Genomic DNA, 14,176 nt, shown 5'->3' with positions numbered 1-14,176 from the left:
AGTTTGGTTCTCCAGTGACCATATGCACATGGTGGCACATGTGACTGGAGTTCATTTGCAGTGGCTAGAGGACCTGGAATGCCCATTCTCTTTCCATCTCTCTCTTTCCCCTCTCTCCCCCTTCAAGTAAATAAAATTTTTTTTAAAAGGTTATAAAAAAAGAAAGGGAGGGAGAAAAAAGAGAGTGAGAAAAAGGAGGGATGGAGAGCTTTATATTCATAACACCCCCTTAGAAATGTTATGCTAAACCCTAAGGCTACTATTGTAAGGAAGATAGCTTCACAAGAATTAGAAAGTCCATCCTTCTACTGCCCAAGAGAAAACTGATTTTGAACTTAAGCCTAAACCCAGTGGCAATGAGGGTAGCTAAGGACAGCAGAAATATTAGCTGCAGAATTGTTTTTCCATCTATCAAGAGACATAAGTAGGAACAAGAGAGTAATACACTTTTAGCTAAAATACTTCTAAGGCAGAACAAAGCATGTTTTAAAATCTGTAAAATTATTTCATATATACATAGTGGATCATGCACCTATTACTTAGCTTCAACAACTCTGAACAAATCCCAATTCCGTGTCATGTATCTCTCAATATTTCTGCCTTATTTTATATTATGATTTTTCCCAAACAAAAGCCCCAAAGGAGAACCTGAAACAAAATGGAATTTCCCAAGTTGAGATACAGCCCAAATGGTGCTTTTAAAACTTTGACTGTCAGAAGAATTTTTTGCTATTTTACAAGCTCTAGATAAGCAAACTGAGATCTTATGATGGCATTTATTACTAACAATATATAGCATGGATAGGAGTGAGGAAATTACAAAGTTCATGTGCTTGCTCTGCCATTAATTAATTCAGGGCAAGTCATTAAACCTCACTGGACCTGTACATCATGGAAAGAAAAGTCAATTTTCTGTTTTCTGGTTTTGGTTAAACTAACATAGTACTGATGAGTTTGAAACCCAGATGACCCAGGTAACATTTCAAAGACAATCTTTGAAATACAATTACAAATAATTCAGTGCTAGCTAATCTTTGTGTCACAAAGGGGAAACGGGCAAGCCTATGAGGGAAGGATGTGCACAAATCCATTATTTAACTTCTGCACTGCTAATGGCATATAGATACATGAAAATGACACATTAATTTCTCCTTATTTAATGACTAAATAGTCTTAGCACCTATGGTACTGAAACAGAAATTTTTAACTAATTAAATAATTTTGGTGAAAGTTTAGAATTCTTTTGATTTGGTTGACTTTTCACATATAAAAACAATACAATTAAAGAACATATAAAGTTGCTGGCGAGAGGTGGCTCAGTGGTACTAACTTGCAAAGCCTGATGACCTAGGTTCAATTCCCCAGTACCCCCACGTCAAGCCAAATGCACAAAGTTGTGGATATATTTGGAATTTGTTTGCAGTGGCAAGAGCCCTGGCATGGCCATTTATTCTCATTCTCTCTCTCTCTCTCTCCCTCTCTGTCTGCTTGCAGATAATTTCTTTTTAAAATTGCTAGTAATGACTGTGCTGTAAAGTTCTTCATAGGTGGTTGACATAAGCAACGTCAGAATGGGGAAAACCATCTCATACCTGAAAGACTGATTACAGCTGCTCATTGTATGCTTGAGATAGAGAGGAAGAGGATCAAAAGAACAGTTTGCTGGGAGGCTTCCTGTCAGTTAACTGGGCCAACAGGGAAATAATACAAAGATACCATCAATTTCTGACAGAAATTATTACACTACCAGATAATTTTCATTGAGTACCCAAGGAGGAGTAGACTAAAAGACAGCCACGTACGGGAAGTGTGGTGGGGCAAAAGAAGACTTGATGGCACCAGCGTAGATGGCCAAGATGGACACAATAACACAGGCCAGGAAAAGTGAGGCAAATTTATTCACATAGCGTACGCCAATGAATACCACCAAGACCATGAGGACCAAGAAGGCTGTGCCATAAACACGCATGTTATTTAGCATGGCTGCTGATTCCTTGAGTGCATCATCACTGCGAAAGATGGCAGCTCGGGGGACAATATACACCTGTTAGGCAAAAAGTATAAAATGAGTTCATTTCAAAATAACCAAGGCAAAGAGCTGTAATAGTTTATATTTGCTTTCTTAATGGAAAGCAAAGATGAAACAGCAAATGACTAGAGAATTAAACTAATTTTTATTTGGATCTAGAATGCCTACAAAAATGTAATGTCATGAATTTTTTTTTCTATTTGCTATTTTGAATAAATATGTTTCAAAATAAGAAAAAAGAAATAATTATTTTATTTAAATATAGATATGTACATATACATATATGCATATTTAAGAATTATAATTATTTTGAATTCTACTCTTGTTTGTTTTTGTTTTCAAGATAGGGTCTTGCTGTAGTTCAGGCTGAGCTGGAATTCACGATGTAGTTTCAGGGTGGCCTCAAACTCATGGTGATCCTCTTACCTCTGCTTCCCAAGTGCTGGGATTAAAGGTGTGTGCCACCATGCCCAGTGAGCTCTGCTTTTCTATCATTAAACAGTTATATACACAGGTAGATAATAGATGGGTGATAGATATATGTACAGATCTATATCCCAGTAAGGAGAGAAATGAAAAAGACTTGCTCTCATTAGAATAAATACATCAAAAAGAATAGACTTGTCGGGCATGGTGGTGCAAGGCAGAGGGAGGAAGATTTCTGAGTGTTCAAGGCCAGCCTGAGACTACATAGTGAATTCCAGATCAGCCTGGGTTAGAATGAAACCCCCCCTCAAAACACCAAAACAAAGAAAAAGAATAGGCTTTATTTTACTTTATCGGCACAAGCCTCTCCTCCTCAGATGTTAACTTCTTTGTTGAGGTGGTAGAGTACGGTGGGGGTGACTGGAGTGGAAGGGAAAGGGTAGGTCTGCACAGAACACACAACCTTTTTGCCTCTGATATCCGGTGAGAGTGTAGTAACCACACTTGATCACCTGAGTGAGTCCCATACCTGATTTCTCAGAAGCTTTGATATCAAAGAACAAAACAAACTCAAATCTCTTCTATACTGTAGACCACAATTAAGTCAATACTTACCAGAAAAATTTCAATGGCACCAAGAATATACATGGCTGCTGCAAATGTGGTACCAAGATAAAAGCAGAGGCCAACAGCCCCGCCAAACTCTGGGCCCAGGGCCCGAGAAATCATGAAGTATGAGCCCCCAGCTACAAAACAATAGGGTGAATAGGATACAGAGAGTATATTAGCAAGAGGAATGTAAATAAGTCATAAATAAGAATAGCAAGCATATGTATGAAGGATAAATGTTTTAGGTTTTAAAAAACCCCAAATGTAGCCAGGAGTGGTGGTACACGCCTTTAATCCCAGCCCTCGGGAGCCAAAGGTAGGATTGCCATGAGTTTGAGGTCACCCTAAGAATATTGAGTGAATTCCAGGTCAGCCTGGGCTAGAGTGTGAGACCCTACCTTGAAAAACAAACAAACAAACAAACAAAAAAACAAATGTGACAAAAATTAGGTTTGTTAGGTTTGTTAAGTGTGAAGTAAAAGAAGAAACTTTTTTTTTTTGTTTTTTTGAGGTACAGTGTCACTCTAGTTCAGGTTCTTCAGGGTGGCCTTGAACCCACAGTGATCCTCCTACCTCTGCCTCCCAAGTATTGGGATTAAAGACGTGTGCCACTACACCCAGCAGAAGAAACATCTGTTGTATAATACACAAGTAATACTTTACATGATGCAATATATTTTGCTACCATTAGGGGAAAAGTTAGGATGTTTCCTATAGGCATGAGATATCCCAATAAAATATATCATAATAAGCAAAGGATGTAGCTGAAATTAGAGAGATTTTAAAGAAAGCATCCTAAAGCTAAATAGTATTACTCTCTATGGCTTGTAAAATGACTCTGTATAGTACACAACAACAGACTAAATAGTATTATTTTCCTTGGAAGTTTGTATCTCTGTGTTTACAGCATAAAAATGCAATGATTAATCATTGACAATCGCTAAAAACCCAAGCTTGGCCTACTGACCTGGCACCACTCCATTAGTGGCAATGGCACTCATGGAGATAGCAGTCAACATTGTCTGTAGAGCAAGAGAAATAAGAATATTATCACTGGGAAGAGTTGATAATACTACATTCCTACTTATGGACTTCAGAGAATTTACTAAATATTTTATTCTGCCTACTTGCACATTTTACAGAGGGAATTGTGGTATATATACTCCAAAGGAGTAGCTAAGGAAATAACTTAGAAAATAGGTTAGAACCCAATTGCAGAATAACCTACAATACTAAGAACAACACACAATAAGAAAGAGAACCACTGAGCACACAAGACCTGTATTTTAAGAGCATTATCTAGTCATGAAGGACAGTGACTGGCTAGGAGGCAACTATGGCAGCTCAGTAGAAGTTAAAACCACAGCAGTGGTAAAGAGAGAATAGACTGGCCTTGGTAGCTGACTTCTTGTGAACTATAACCAAGAAGCTAGATACTGCCTTGAAGTTTTAAATTTGAGCAACTAGAAAAAAAGAAACAAAGAAAAGGTAGTGCTACTAAGCTAGTATAATGACATGGATTATGTCTACTGATAATCTGTGTTGCACAGTATGCAGCTGAGCAGAAATATGAACATATAGGTAGGGCACAATGGTGACTAATGCACAAGAGAACAGCAGCAACCAGTAAAGGTGACAGATGTGGCTAGGATACATAAAAATGAGCAGTTGAGATGAAAGGAATATCAGAAAGTTCTCAGTGTGGGGAGAGGGGAGAAAAAAAATTGAAATTCTAGGAAAAAAAGAAGGAAACTTGAAAGCAAAGCCATATGAAAGCTAGATTTATCTCACCCCCAAAACACTATCAGCTTGCTTCTCTATACAATTTAGTAATATGTGACATTTTCATAACTTTGGTGTAATCCAGCACAAATGATTTGGATTCTAAATTCTTTGGAGGTAGGTATCTTCCAGAACTCTACAACATTACATAGTTGATAGGAAACAGTGATAGGCACCAAGTAACAATCTTGGGCTGGAAGGATGGCCCAGCAGTTAAAACACCTGCCTGAAAAACCTAATGACCAGGGTTTGATTCCCATTACAACCAGATGAACAAAGTGTTTGTTTAAAGTAGCTAGAGGCCCTGGTGCACCCACTCTACTTTCTTATGTTTCTCTGCTGGAAATGAGTAAATAAAAATATTTTTTAAAAGAATCCTTTAGAGTTTAACATCAGAATGATCCTGCCTGTTGGAATCGTGAGTCTTAAGTATGTTATAATTCCCAAGAGATGAAAAGCACAAACTCTTAAGCACCTGCAACGCTGCAGGTGGCCTCTAGGAGCCAATGCAGGACTTACACAGCAGCAGCAGATAAGGACAATTGCAAAAGCCTGAAGAACTCCGGCTGTGCCCACCACCCATGTAAGGCGTAGAAAGAGGATCACTCCAAAAATATTCTGTAGACATGGTAGGTAGACACCCATAAAGGTACCCATTTGGGGGCTCTGGAAATAAAAATGTAGACAGAAGAAAAATTATAGTTATCCATAGAAGATTCTCCCTGACCCCCCCCCCCCCCCCGCCCAAGGTAGGGTTTCACTCTAGTTCAGGCTGACCTGGAATTCACTATGGAGTCTCAGGATGGCCTTGAACTCATGGTGATCCTCCTACCTCTGCCTCCCAAGTGCTGAGATTAAAGGCATGCACCACTATGCCCAGCCCATAGAAGATTCTTTATCTACCATATAACTCTCATAGTAAAGGTAGCAAAATTTAAGCACTATCTTTAAAAGTCATATATAGCCAGGCATAGTGGCACACACCTTTATAATCCCAGCACTTGGGAGGCAGAGGCAGGATTGCCATGAGTTCAAGGCCACCCTGAGACTCCATAGTGAATTCCAGGCCAGCCTGGGCTAGAATGAGACCCTACCTTGAAAAATCAAAATAAATAAATAAATAAAAATAAATTAAATAAAATAAATACAAAGTCACAACTCTCTTAGCAACTCATCACCATGTTTTCATTATTCTTAGATCCATATATTTGTACTCTGCATAAGTTCCTATATATTTTTGTTTTATTTAGATATTGGGCCACAATAAGAATGACTGTAGCTCCAAAGTTAAAAAAAAAAAAAATCTAAAGCCTGGTGTAGTAGCACACGCCTTTAATCCCAGGACTTGGGAGGCAGAGGTAGGAGGATCGCTGTGAGTTTGAGGCCACCTTGAGATGACATAGTGAATTTCAGGTCAGCCTGGGTTAGAGTGAGACCCTACCTCAAAAAACAAACAAATTAAAAAAATTATATTCCTCAAAGCTCTTAAATTTCTCTTTCATTTAAGAACAAGATAATGACTTAGGGAAATCCTTCAGAGTTTGGTATAAATTCTTCAGAAGTAGTTGGTTAATGAAGTAGATGGGAAAAATAAACCAATCTGAGGGTCAGGTGGCTCCTTTTCAAAGATCTGAACTATAATGTTAAATTATACATATGTATTGTCTTACATTTTCATGAGAGGTAGTATTTAAAAAGAATACTTTCTGAGTATGATGGTAAATGACTGTAATTCTGCAGGATTTCAAGTTTGAGGGTAGCCTGTACCATGTCTCAAGATGTTGCCTCAAAATCCAAACAAAAACCCACCCAAACTTCCCAATAATCAGATGGCATCAGGAGATGAGTGCAGATACTTTTCTGTTGGCATGCTACTCCCTCTCTCTGTAATGCTGTCTTCTCACATGGCTAGCTTTCTCACTTTAGTTAGGTCACTGCTCAAATATTAACATGTCTAAGGCTTCCTCTGCTTGACCTATCTAAATGGCAACCCCTTCCAACCAGTTCTCTCAAGTCTCATTCCCCTAACCCTTAAAGTTTTGTTCAAATATTGATTGACACTCAATATGATAATACATCAACAGTGTTATGACATCTTAAGGACTGTTTCCCCACATGACAGCTATAACACTGTACATTCTATGTGTACCAATGCCCAGAACAGTGCCAGCATTGCATGAAACATTCAATCAACAGTCATTCAACACAGACAGATGCCATGAATGTCTATTTCTTTTTCGTATATGGGACTATTTACTTATCTCAGTTGTTCTGAGGCCTCACCTTAGTGGGCTTCTTTTTTCCTTCAGTGATATTTTCTGCCTCCTCATGTTCTTTTGCTCCTTGTGTCAGGTTAGTGTAATTGGCCATGCGGTTAAGTAGAGAAGACACCTTTGGTCTAGTGTCCATTTCTTCCTATAAAGCCACATATGTGGAAGAAATGAGTTGTGAACAATGAAAATAAGAAAAATATGTCAATGAGACAATTTGCCCCCTTTGTGGAGTACAGTAGCTGATATTCATGACTATTATTTATAGCACCAAGCATGGACAGACTCACAGAAAACTGTGACTGAACCAAATACTCATTTCAGATTCTTGCTTGAAAGAAGCTGAGAGAAAGTATCATTACTTTAAACAGTACATCAAAAAATGTGGCGTTTGTATAATTGTCCAAAGCCATATACATGTAATTCTCAAATTCACAAGCTTTTTTTCAACATTCTAGGCAAACTCACTCCATCAGAGTATATACGTTGTGATAGATAAGACATATAGATCTTCTTCATTATGCAAAGTAACATAAACAAGGCACAGAAAAATGAATATTATATGACTTTACTTATATGTGGAAATTTGACAGAAACTGAAAATATTGATATCATGGAAGGAAAAAGCAAAACATTGGTTACCAGAAGCTGAAAGTGAAGAGGGAGTGAGAAGACATTATACATGCGCTACAAATTTTCAGTTAAACAAAAAAGTAAATTGTTCAGATCTGTACTCACAATAGTGACTATAGTTAATGAAAATGTATATTTCAAAATCACCAACATTCTAATATTTCTAAGCATAGAAGTATATGAAATGATATATTAATTAGCTTAATTTTACTGTTATACAATGTATACATAAATCAAGACACATTTTACATCCTAATGTTTATATAATTATTATTTGTCACTTGAAGACATGTAGGTCCTCTTAATCTGGCATCCTGTTTTCTCCAGTAATTTCTGTTTAATTAGCTCTAAGGTAAATGATAGCCTTCCCAAACACAGTACTGAAAAATATTATTACTTAGAGTATTTCAAAGTAAAATTTAAATCATAGCTAAATAAGAATGCAAGGTTCTCCATATAGCAGAGAAGTCAATATTCCTTTTCCTTACTTTTGTTGATGAGTATTCACTATAACAAGATTATATACACAAAATTGCAATGATAAGCATAATAATTATATTTAACATTGATTATTAGGTCAGTTTGTACTATTTTAAAATAAATTGGGGGTAGGAGAGGGCTATCTTAAAATATTTTCCTGAAATTTCTGTCTATAGTTTGCTTCCAAAAATTACCTCAAAAAGTGCCAGGTTTTTATCAAAATACTCATCTCCTTCTTCATAATTGGAATTGCTGAGATAAGCATTTCGAGCTTTCTTATGGCCATCATCTGAAAGGAAGAGCAAGCTGAGTTAGCTTCTCGTTGATACTGAAGATGCGTGAGCACCTAGAGACTGTAAGTTGACTCCATTAAGACTCATTTTCATAGTCAAGCTGAATCTAAGAGTAGCAGAATGTAATGAGCATCACTAAGATAATATGACTCCCCTTCCAAAAGGAATGAGAACAAAGAGAAATAAACATGAATCATTTCTTTTCTAGACACAAAGACCTCTGATGATAGTTTTCTAAGATTTTGGCCCTGCTTTTAAAGTTACCCACATGTAATATGGAATATATATAGTATTTATTACATACCTACCTCAGTATACTTTACTAGACACAGGCTATTTTACACTATTGTTGTTGATAATAGGAGGAACAAAGCTCACTGCTTCCAGGGCTGCAAGACCTTTTTGTTGTTGTTGTTGTTGTTTATTTTTAGTTATTTGAGAGCAACAGACAGAGAGAGAAGGAGGCAGATAGAGAATGGGCATGCCAGGGCCTCCAGTGACTGCAAATGAACTCCAGATGCATACGCCACCTTGTGCATCTGGCTTATGTGGGTCCTGGGGAATCAAGCCTCAAACTGAGGTCTTTAGGCTTCACAGGCCAGTGCCTAACTGCTAAGCCATCTTTCCAGCCCCAAGACCTTTCTTTTCTTAACCAATTATATTAGGCCATTTAACTTACTCAATTTCTAAAAAAATATCTTGAGAGAAAGAGGCAGAGAGAGTGAGAGAGAGAAGAAGGAGAATGAATATGGGCATGTCAGGGCTTCTAGCCATTGCAAATGAACTCCAGACGCATGTGCCACCTTGTGCATCTGTCATATGTGGGTACTGGGGAATCGAACCTGGGTACTTTGGCTTTGCCAGCAAGTGCAATAACTGCTAAGCCATCTCTCCAGCCCATTATTTAATTTTTGAAACAGGGTCTTACTATTTCCCAGATTGATCTTGAATTCATAATCTTCCTGCCTCAGCCACCCAAGTGCTGCATTATAAACCTGTGCCATTACAACCAGCCTCTAAGAATTATGTTTTTCAAGAATTATTTTTGTATAAACCTTTCCACATTGTTGTTGTTGTTATTATTATTATTATTATTTTGGTTTCCTGAGATAGGGTTTCACTATAGCTCACACTGACCTGGAATTTACCTGTAGTTTCAGAGTGGCCTTGAACTCACAGTGATCCTCTTACTTCTGCCTCCTGAGTGCTGGGATTCAAGGCATGCGCCACCATGCCCGGCTTCCACATTATTTTTATGTTAAAAGAGGCATCCTTAAGCTAGACTACAGAGTGAATTCTGGGTCAGCCTGGACTACAGTGAAACCTTACCTCAAAAAACAACAACAACAACAACAAAAAGGCATCCTGATAGGAATCTTGAGAACCAGATGTAAACAAAAAGAGGAGACTAAGTCTTGGAAATATCAAAATTTGTGTTATTTAGAAAGCTGCTTAACTTTGGCTTTTTAATCGTACAAAAGTTATATAAAGGGCCAGGCATGGTGGCTCACACCTTTACTTCTAGCACATGGGAAGCAGAGGTAGGAGATGGCTATGAGTTTGAGGCCACCCTGAGACTACATATATAGTGAATTCTAGGTCAGCCTGGACTAGAGTGAGATCCTGCCTTGAAAAACCTAATAATAATTGCACTGTACATTCTGTCAGGAGAGTGAAAAATAGAAAAATATGTAAATGGTATTTAAAGCTAAGTTTTCCAATATTGAACAAATACTCGTATAACAAAGTAAAGGAAATTAAAAAGATTATAGCCAGGCACAGTGACACATCCCTTTAATCCCAGCACTTGGGAGGCAGAGGCAGGAGAATTGCAGTGAGTTCAAGGCCAACCTCAGACAACAGAGTGAGTTTCAGGTCAGCCTGGGCAAGAGTGAGACCCTTCCTTGAAAAATCAAAAAAAGAAAACAACAACAACAAAACATTATAGCCATATGTAGATAACATAAGCCTGGAGAAAAGTCAAAAAGGCACTGAAATAACTGGGCCATCTCAAAGGATACAAGACCAATTTAAAAGAGCTCCCACTGATCATGAATAAGGTACGATGAGTACTAAAAATAAAAAATGTGGGCTGGGGTGATTAACTCAGTGGTAACAGTGAACATGAAGGCCTGACAGAATCTGAGACTGTCTGAGTTAGATTCCCTAGGACCCATGTAAACATCTGGGTATGGCCATATATATGTATATATGCAACCTCAGTCCTGTGGGAAGTAGAGACCAGAGAATCACTGAGGCTTGCAAAACCTTCATCTCAAAGAAATACATGGATGAGGGCTGGAGAGATGGCTTAATGGTTAAGCAGTTGCCTGTGAAGCCTAAGTACCCCGGTTCGAGATTCGATTCCCCAGGACCCATGTTAGCCACATGCACAAGGGATGCACGTATCTGGAGTTCGTTTGCAGTGGCTGGAGGCCCTGGCACATCCATTCTCTCTCTCTTTCTCTCTCTGTTGCTCTCAAATAAATAAATAAAAATAAACAAAAAAAGGAATACATGGATGAGCAAAAGAGGAAGTGACACATGATGCCCTCCTCTGGACTCTGTGTGCCTACAAGTACATCTGCAAATACACATGCATATACCACAAACACACCATACCACATTCTATACATACAAAATAAATTATGTGCTACATTAAAATAGATACATAAGGCATCCAAAATAATATTTTTTTAAAAATAGGGCTGGAGAGATGGCTCAGCGGTTAAGCGCTTGCCTGTGAAGCCTAAGGACCCCGGTTCGAGGCTCGGTTCCCCAGGTCCCACGTTAGCCAGATGCACAAGGGGGCGCACGCGTCTGGAGTTTGTTTGCAGAGGCTGGAGGCCCTGGTGCGCCCATTCTCTCTCCCTCTCCCTCTATCTGTCTTTCTCTTTGTGTCTGTCGCCCTCAAATAAATAAATAAAACTTTTTTAAAAAAATTAATTTTTCAGGGTTTTAAGAAAACAACACATAACTCTGAAAAGTAATGAAGAATCAAGTAATTATCGTCTCTTGTGACAGCTGTATTTTAGGATAACTACATAGCTAAAGAAATGTTCTTCAGCCGGGCGTGGTGGCGCACGCCTTTAATCCCAGCACTCGGGAGGCAGAGGTAGGAGGATCGCCGTGAGTTCAAGGCCACCCTGAGACTACAGAGTTAATTCCAGGTCAGCCTGGACCAGAGTGAGACCCTACCTCAAAAAAAAAAACCAAAAAAAAAAGAAATGTTCTTCAGGGCTGGAGAGATGGCTTAGTGGTTAAGCGCTTGCCTGTGAAGCCTAAGAACTCCGGTTGGAGGCTTGGTTCCCCAGGATCCACGTTAGCCAGATGCACAAGAGGGCACAGGCATCTGGAGTTCCTTTGCAGTGGCTGGAGGCCCTGGTGCACCCATTCTCTCTCTATATATATCTGCCTCTTTCTCTGTCTGTTGCTCTCAAATAAATAAATAAAAATAAACAAAAAATAATTTAAAAAGAAATGTTCTTCATTATAGACAAATTGTAGCTAATTTATCATAGATAGAATGATACATAGGAAAAGAAACCTCACCAGTTTGTAACCCCTAATAAAAATAATGGATCTGGCCGGGCGTGGTGGCGCACGCAGAAGAGGCAGAGGTAGGAGGATCGCCGTGAGTTCAAGGCCACCCTGAGACTACAGAGTTAACTCCAGGTCAGCCTGGACCAGTGAGACCCTACCTCGAAAAACAAACAAACAAAAAAAAACCAAAATGGATCTGGTCTGGTTGTGGTGGTGCACACCTCTAATCCCAGCATTCGGAAGACAGAAGTAGGAGGATCACTGTGAGTTCAAGGCCACCCTAACATTACACAGTGAATTCCAGGTCAGCCTGTGCTACAGTGAAACCCTACCTCAAAAAACTAAAATAAATAAATAAAACAAAAAGTAACAATAATAATGGATCTAAGGAATGATCATCAATGATTGTGTACAATATTGGGCAAGGACTGAGGAAGAACTTTATAATGATTCATTATAAAAGTATAAAGATACAGTAAGGTGAGCCAGAGCCCCTTGACGCTATCACTGAGGTTCCGTGGAAAACTTTACAACCTGTGATTGGAAAATGAATGGAAATTCATTCTATTTGGTAAGTCTCCATCTAACTACCAACTCATACAAAGGACCAACATGTTAAACATGATAAACAACAAAGGCATCACCACCAAAATCAGAATGTAGAAATTCTACAATTAACATCATTTCTTCAGCAAATAACTCACCTAAGTTTTTTTTAAAAAAGGTGAACTTTCACAGAGTAAGAGATTTAAGAGACATATCAATCAATTCTAAGTGTAGAAGACAGACTCAGACAAATGTAAAGAGACATTTTTGAAAGGGAGAAATTGAAATATATGTTAATTATTTTTAAAAGAGATAAGCAAGAGCTGGAGAGATGGCTCAGTGGCTAAAGGTGCTTGGTTGCAAAAGCCTGCCATCTCAGGTTTGATTCCCAAGCACCCATGTAAAGCCACATTCACAAAGTGGTGCATGCATCTACAGTCTATTTGCAGTGGCAGGAGGCCCTAGTGCTCCCATTATCTCTATCTCTTTGTCTCTTTCGCTCTCTCTCAAATAAATAAATAAATAAATAAATACATAAATAAATAAATAAATAGGCAAAATCATCATATGTAGCAGTTTCTTTAAAATATTCTAGGAAAAAATATGGTGGGTTCTTGAATGTCGATTTGCAACACTGTGAAAGCTAAATGATGGGCTCACAGGGGTTCATTAGATTTTTTACACTTTTTGATTTTTTAAGAACAAAAATTATAAAAACATTAAAATATAATTCTTTTCTTCTTTGTAGTGGCTCCAGAAAATTCCAGAGACTGCCTAAAGTTATCACTACTTCTGAGTAATTCCTTTATTTATATTTACTAAATTCTTACACTGTTTTAGGTATTATTCTAGGTCCACAGCAGTGGATAAGGCAGTTAAGGACCCTGTGAAGTTCCAGAAGACAAAAAGCAAGCAGGTTAAAAAAAAAAGGGTCATTCCAAGAAGCAATGAGCACAGTAAAGAAAAATGCAACAGGTAATGAGATTATTGTGACAGAGGAAGGTACTTAGTCTTCATATATAGGCTCTATAAAATTAAAACTCACTCCAGACTTATATTTCAACCTGTATGGTATAAATACTCACATGAGATCAATTTTGAACTACTCAGATGAAGACAAGGAGCATGGTTTTGAGAGGAAACACACACAAGTACTTCCCATGAGCTAACAAGCTGGTTGTGGTACATTCCACCAAGAGGATATTCTCTCAGGTAGAGAGAATAGTAATTTAAAGAAGACCTTAAAGCAGAAACAATTTAGTGGATTCATAAGAAATAACAGGTAAAAGCTAGGCGTGGTGGCACATGCCTTTAATCCTAGCACTTGGGAGGCAGAGGTAGGAGTATTGCCATGAGTTCGAGACCACCCTGAGACTACGCAGTGAATTCCAGGTCAGCCTGCGCTAGAGTGAGACCCTACCTCAAAAAAACAAAACAACAACAACAAACAGATAATATGGTTGAAAATGAGAAGGAAAAAAAAAAAGTTAGAAAAACAGGATCCAGGGCTGGAGAGATGGCTTGGGACCCCAGTTCAATTCCCCAGGACCCAAGTAAGCCAGATG

The 14,176-nt window shown here is 38.3% G+C and overlaps 1 protein-coding gene across 5 annotated transcripts in view; it reads right to left on the bottom strand.

Annotated features, from left to right (window-relative positions):
• Window positions 1–14,176, bottom strand: part of Slc12a6 (solute carrier family 12 member 6) — a 180,320-nt gene that overhangs the window by 54,670 nt on the left and 111,474 nt on the right. For all 5 annotated transcript variants that reach the window (XM_045156375.1, XM_045156374.1, XM_045156376.1 and 2 more), the window contains 6 exons: window positions 8,424–8,518; window positions 7,130–7,261; window positions 5,366–5,512; window positions 4,032–4,086; window positions 3,071–3,201; window positions 1,803–2,044 (listed from right to left, as the gene is read on the bottom strand). In XM_045156375.1, the coding sequence (XP_045012310.1) occupies window positions 1,803–2,044; window positions 3,071–3,201; window positions 4,032–4,086; window positions 5,366–5,512; window positions 7,130–7,261; window positions 8,424–8,518 (802 nt within the window). The remainder of the gene's footprint in view (window positions 1–1,802; window positions 2,045–3,070; window positions 3,202–4,031; window positions 4,087–5,365; window positions 5,513–7,129; window positions 7,262–8,423; window positions 8,519–14,176) is intronic.

This window comes from Jaculus jaculus, chromosome 8 (genome assembly GCF_020740685.1).
Source record: "Jaculus jaculus isolate mJacJac1 chromosome 8, mJacJac1.mat.Y.cur, whole genome shotgun sequence".
Classification (NCBI taxonomy): Eukaryota; Metazoa; Chordata; class Mammalia; order Rodentia; family Dipodidae; genus Jaculus; species Jaculus jaculus.
This window is presented reverse-complemented; position numbering and strand designations above follow the sequence as displayed.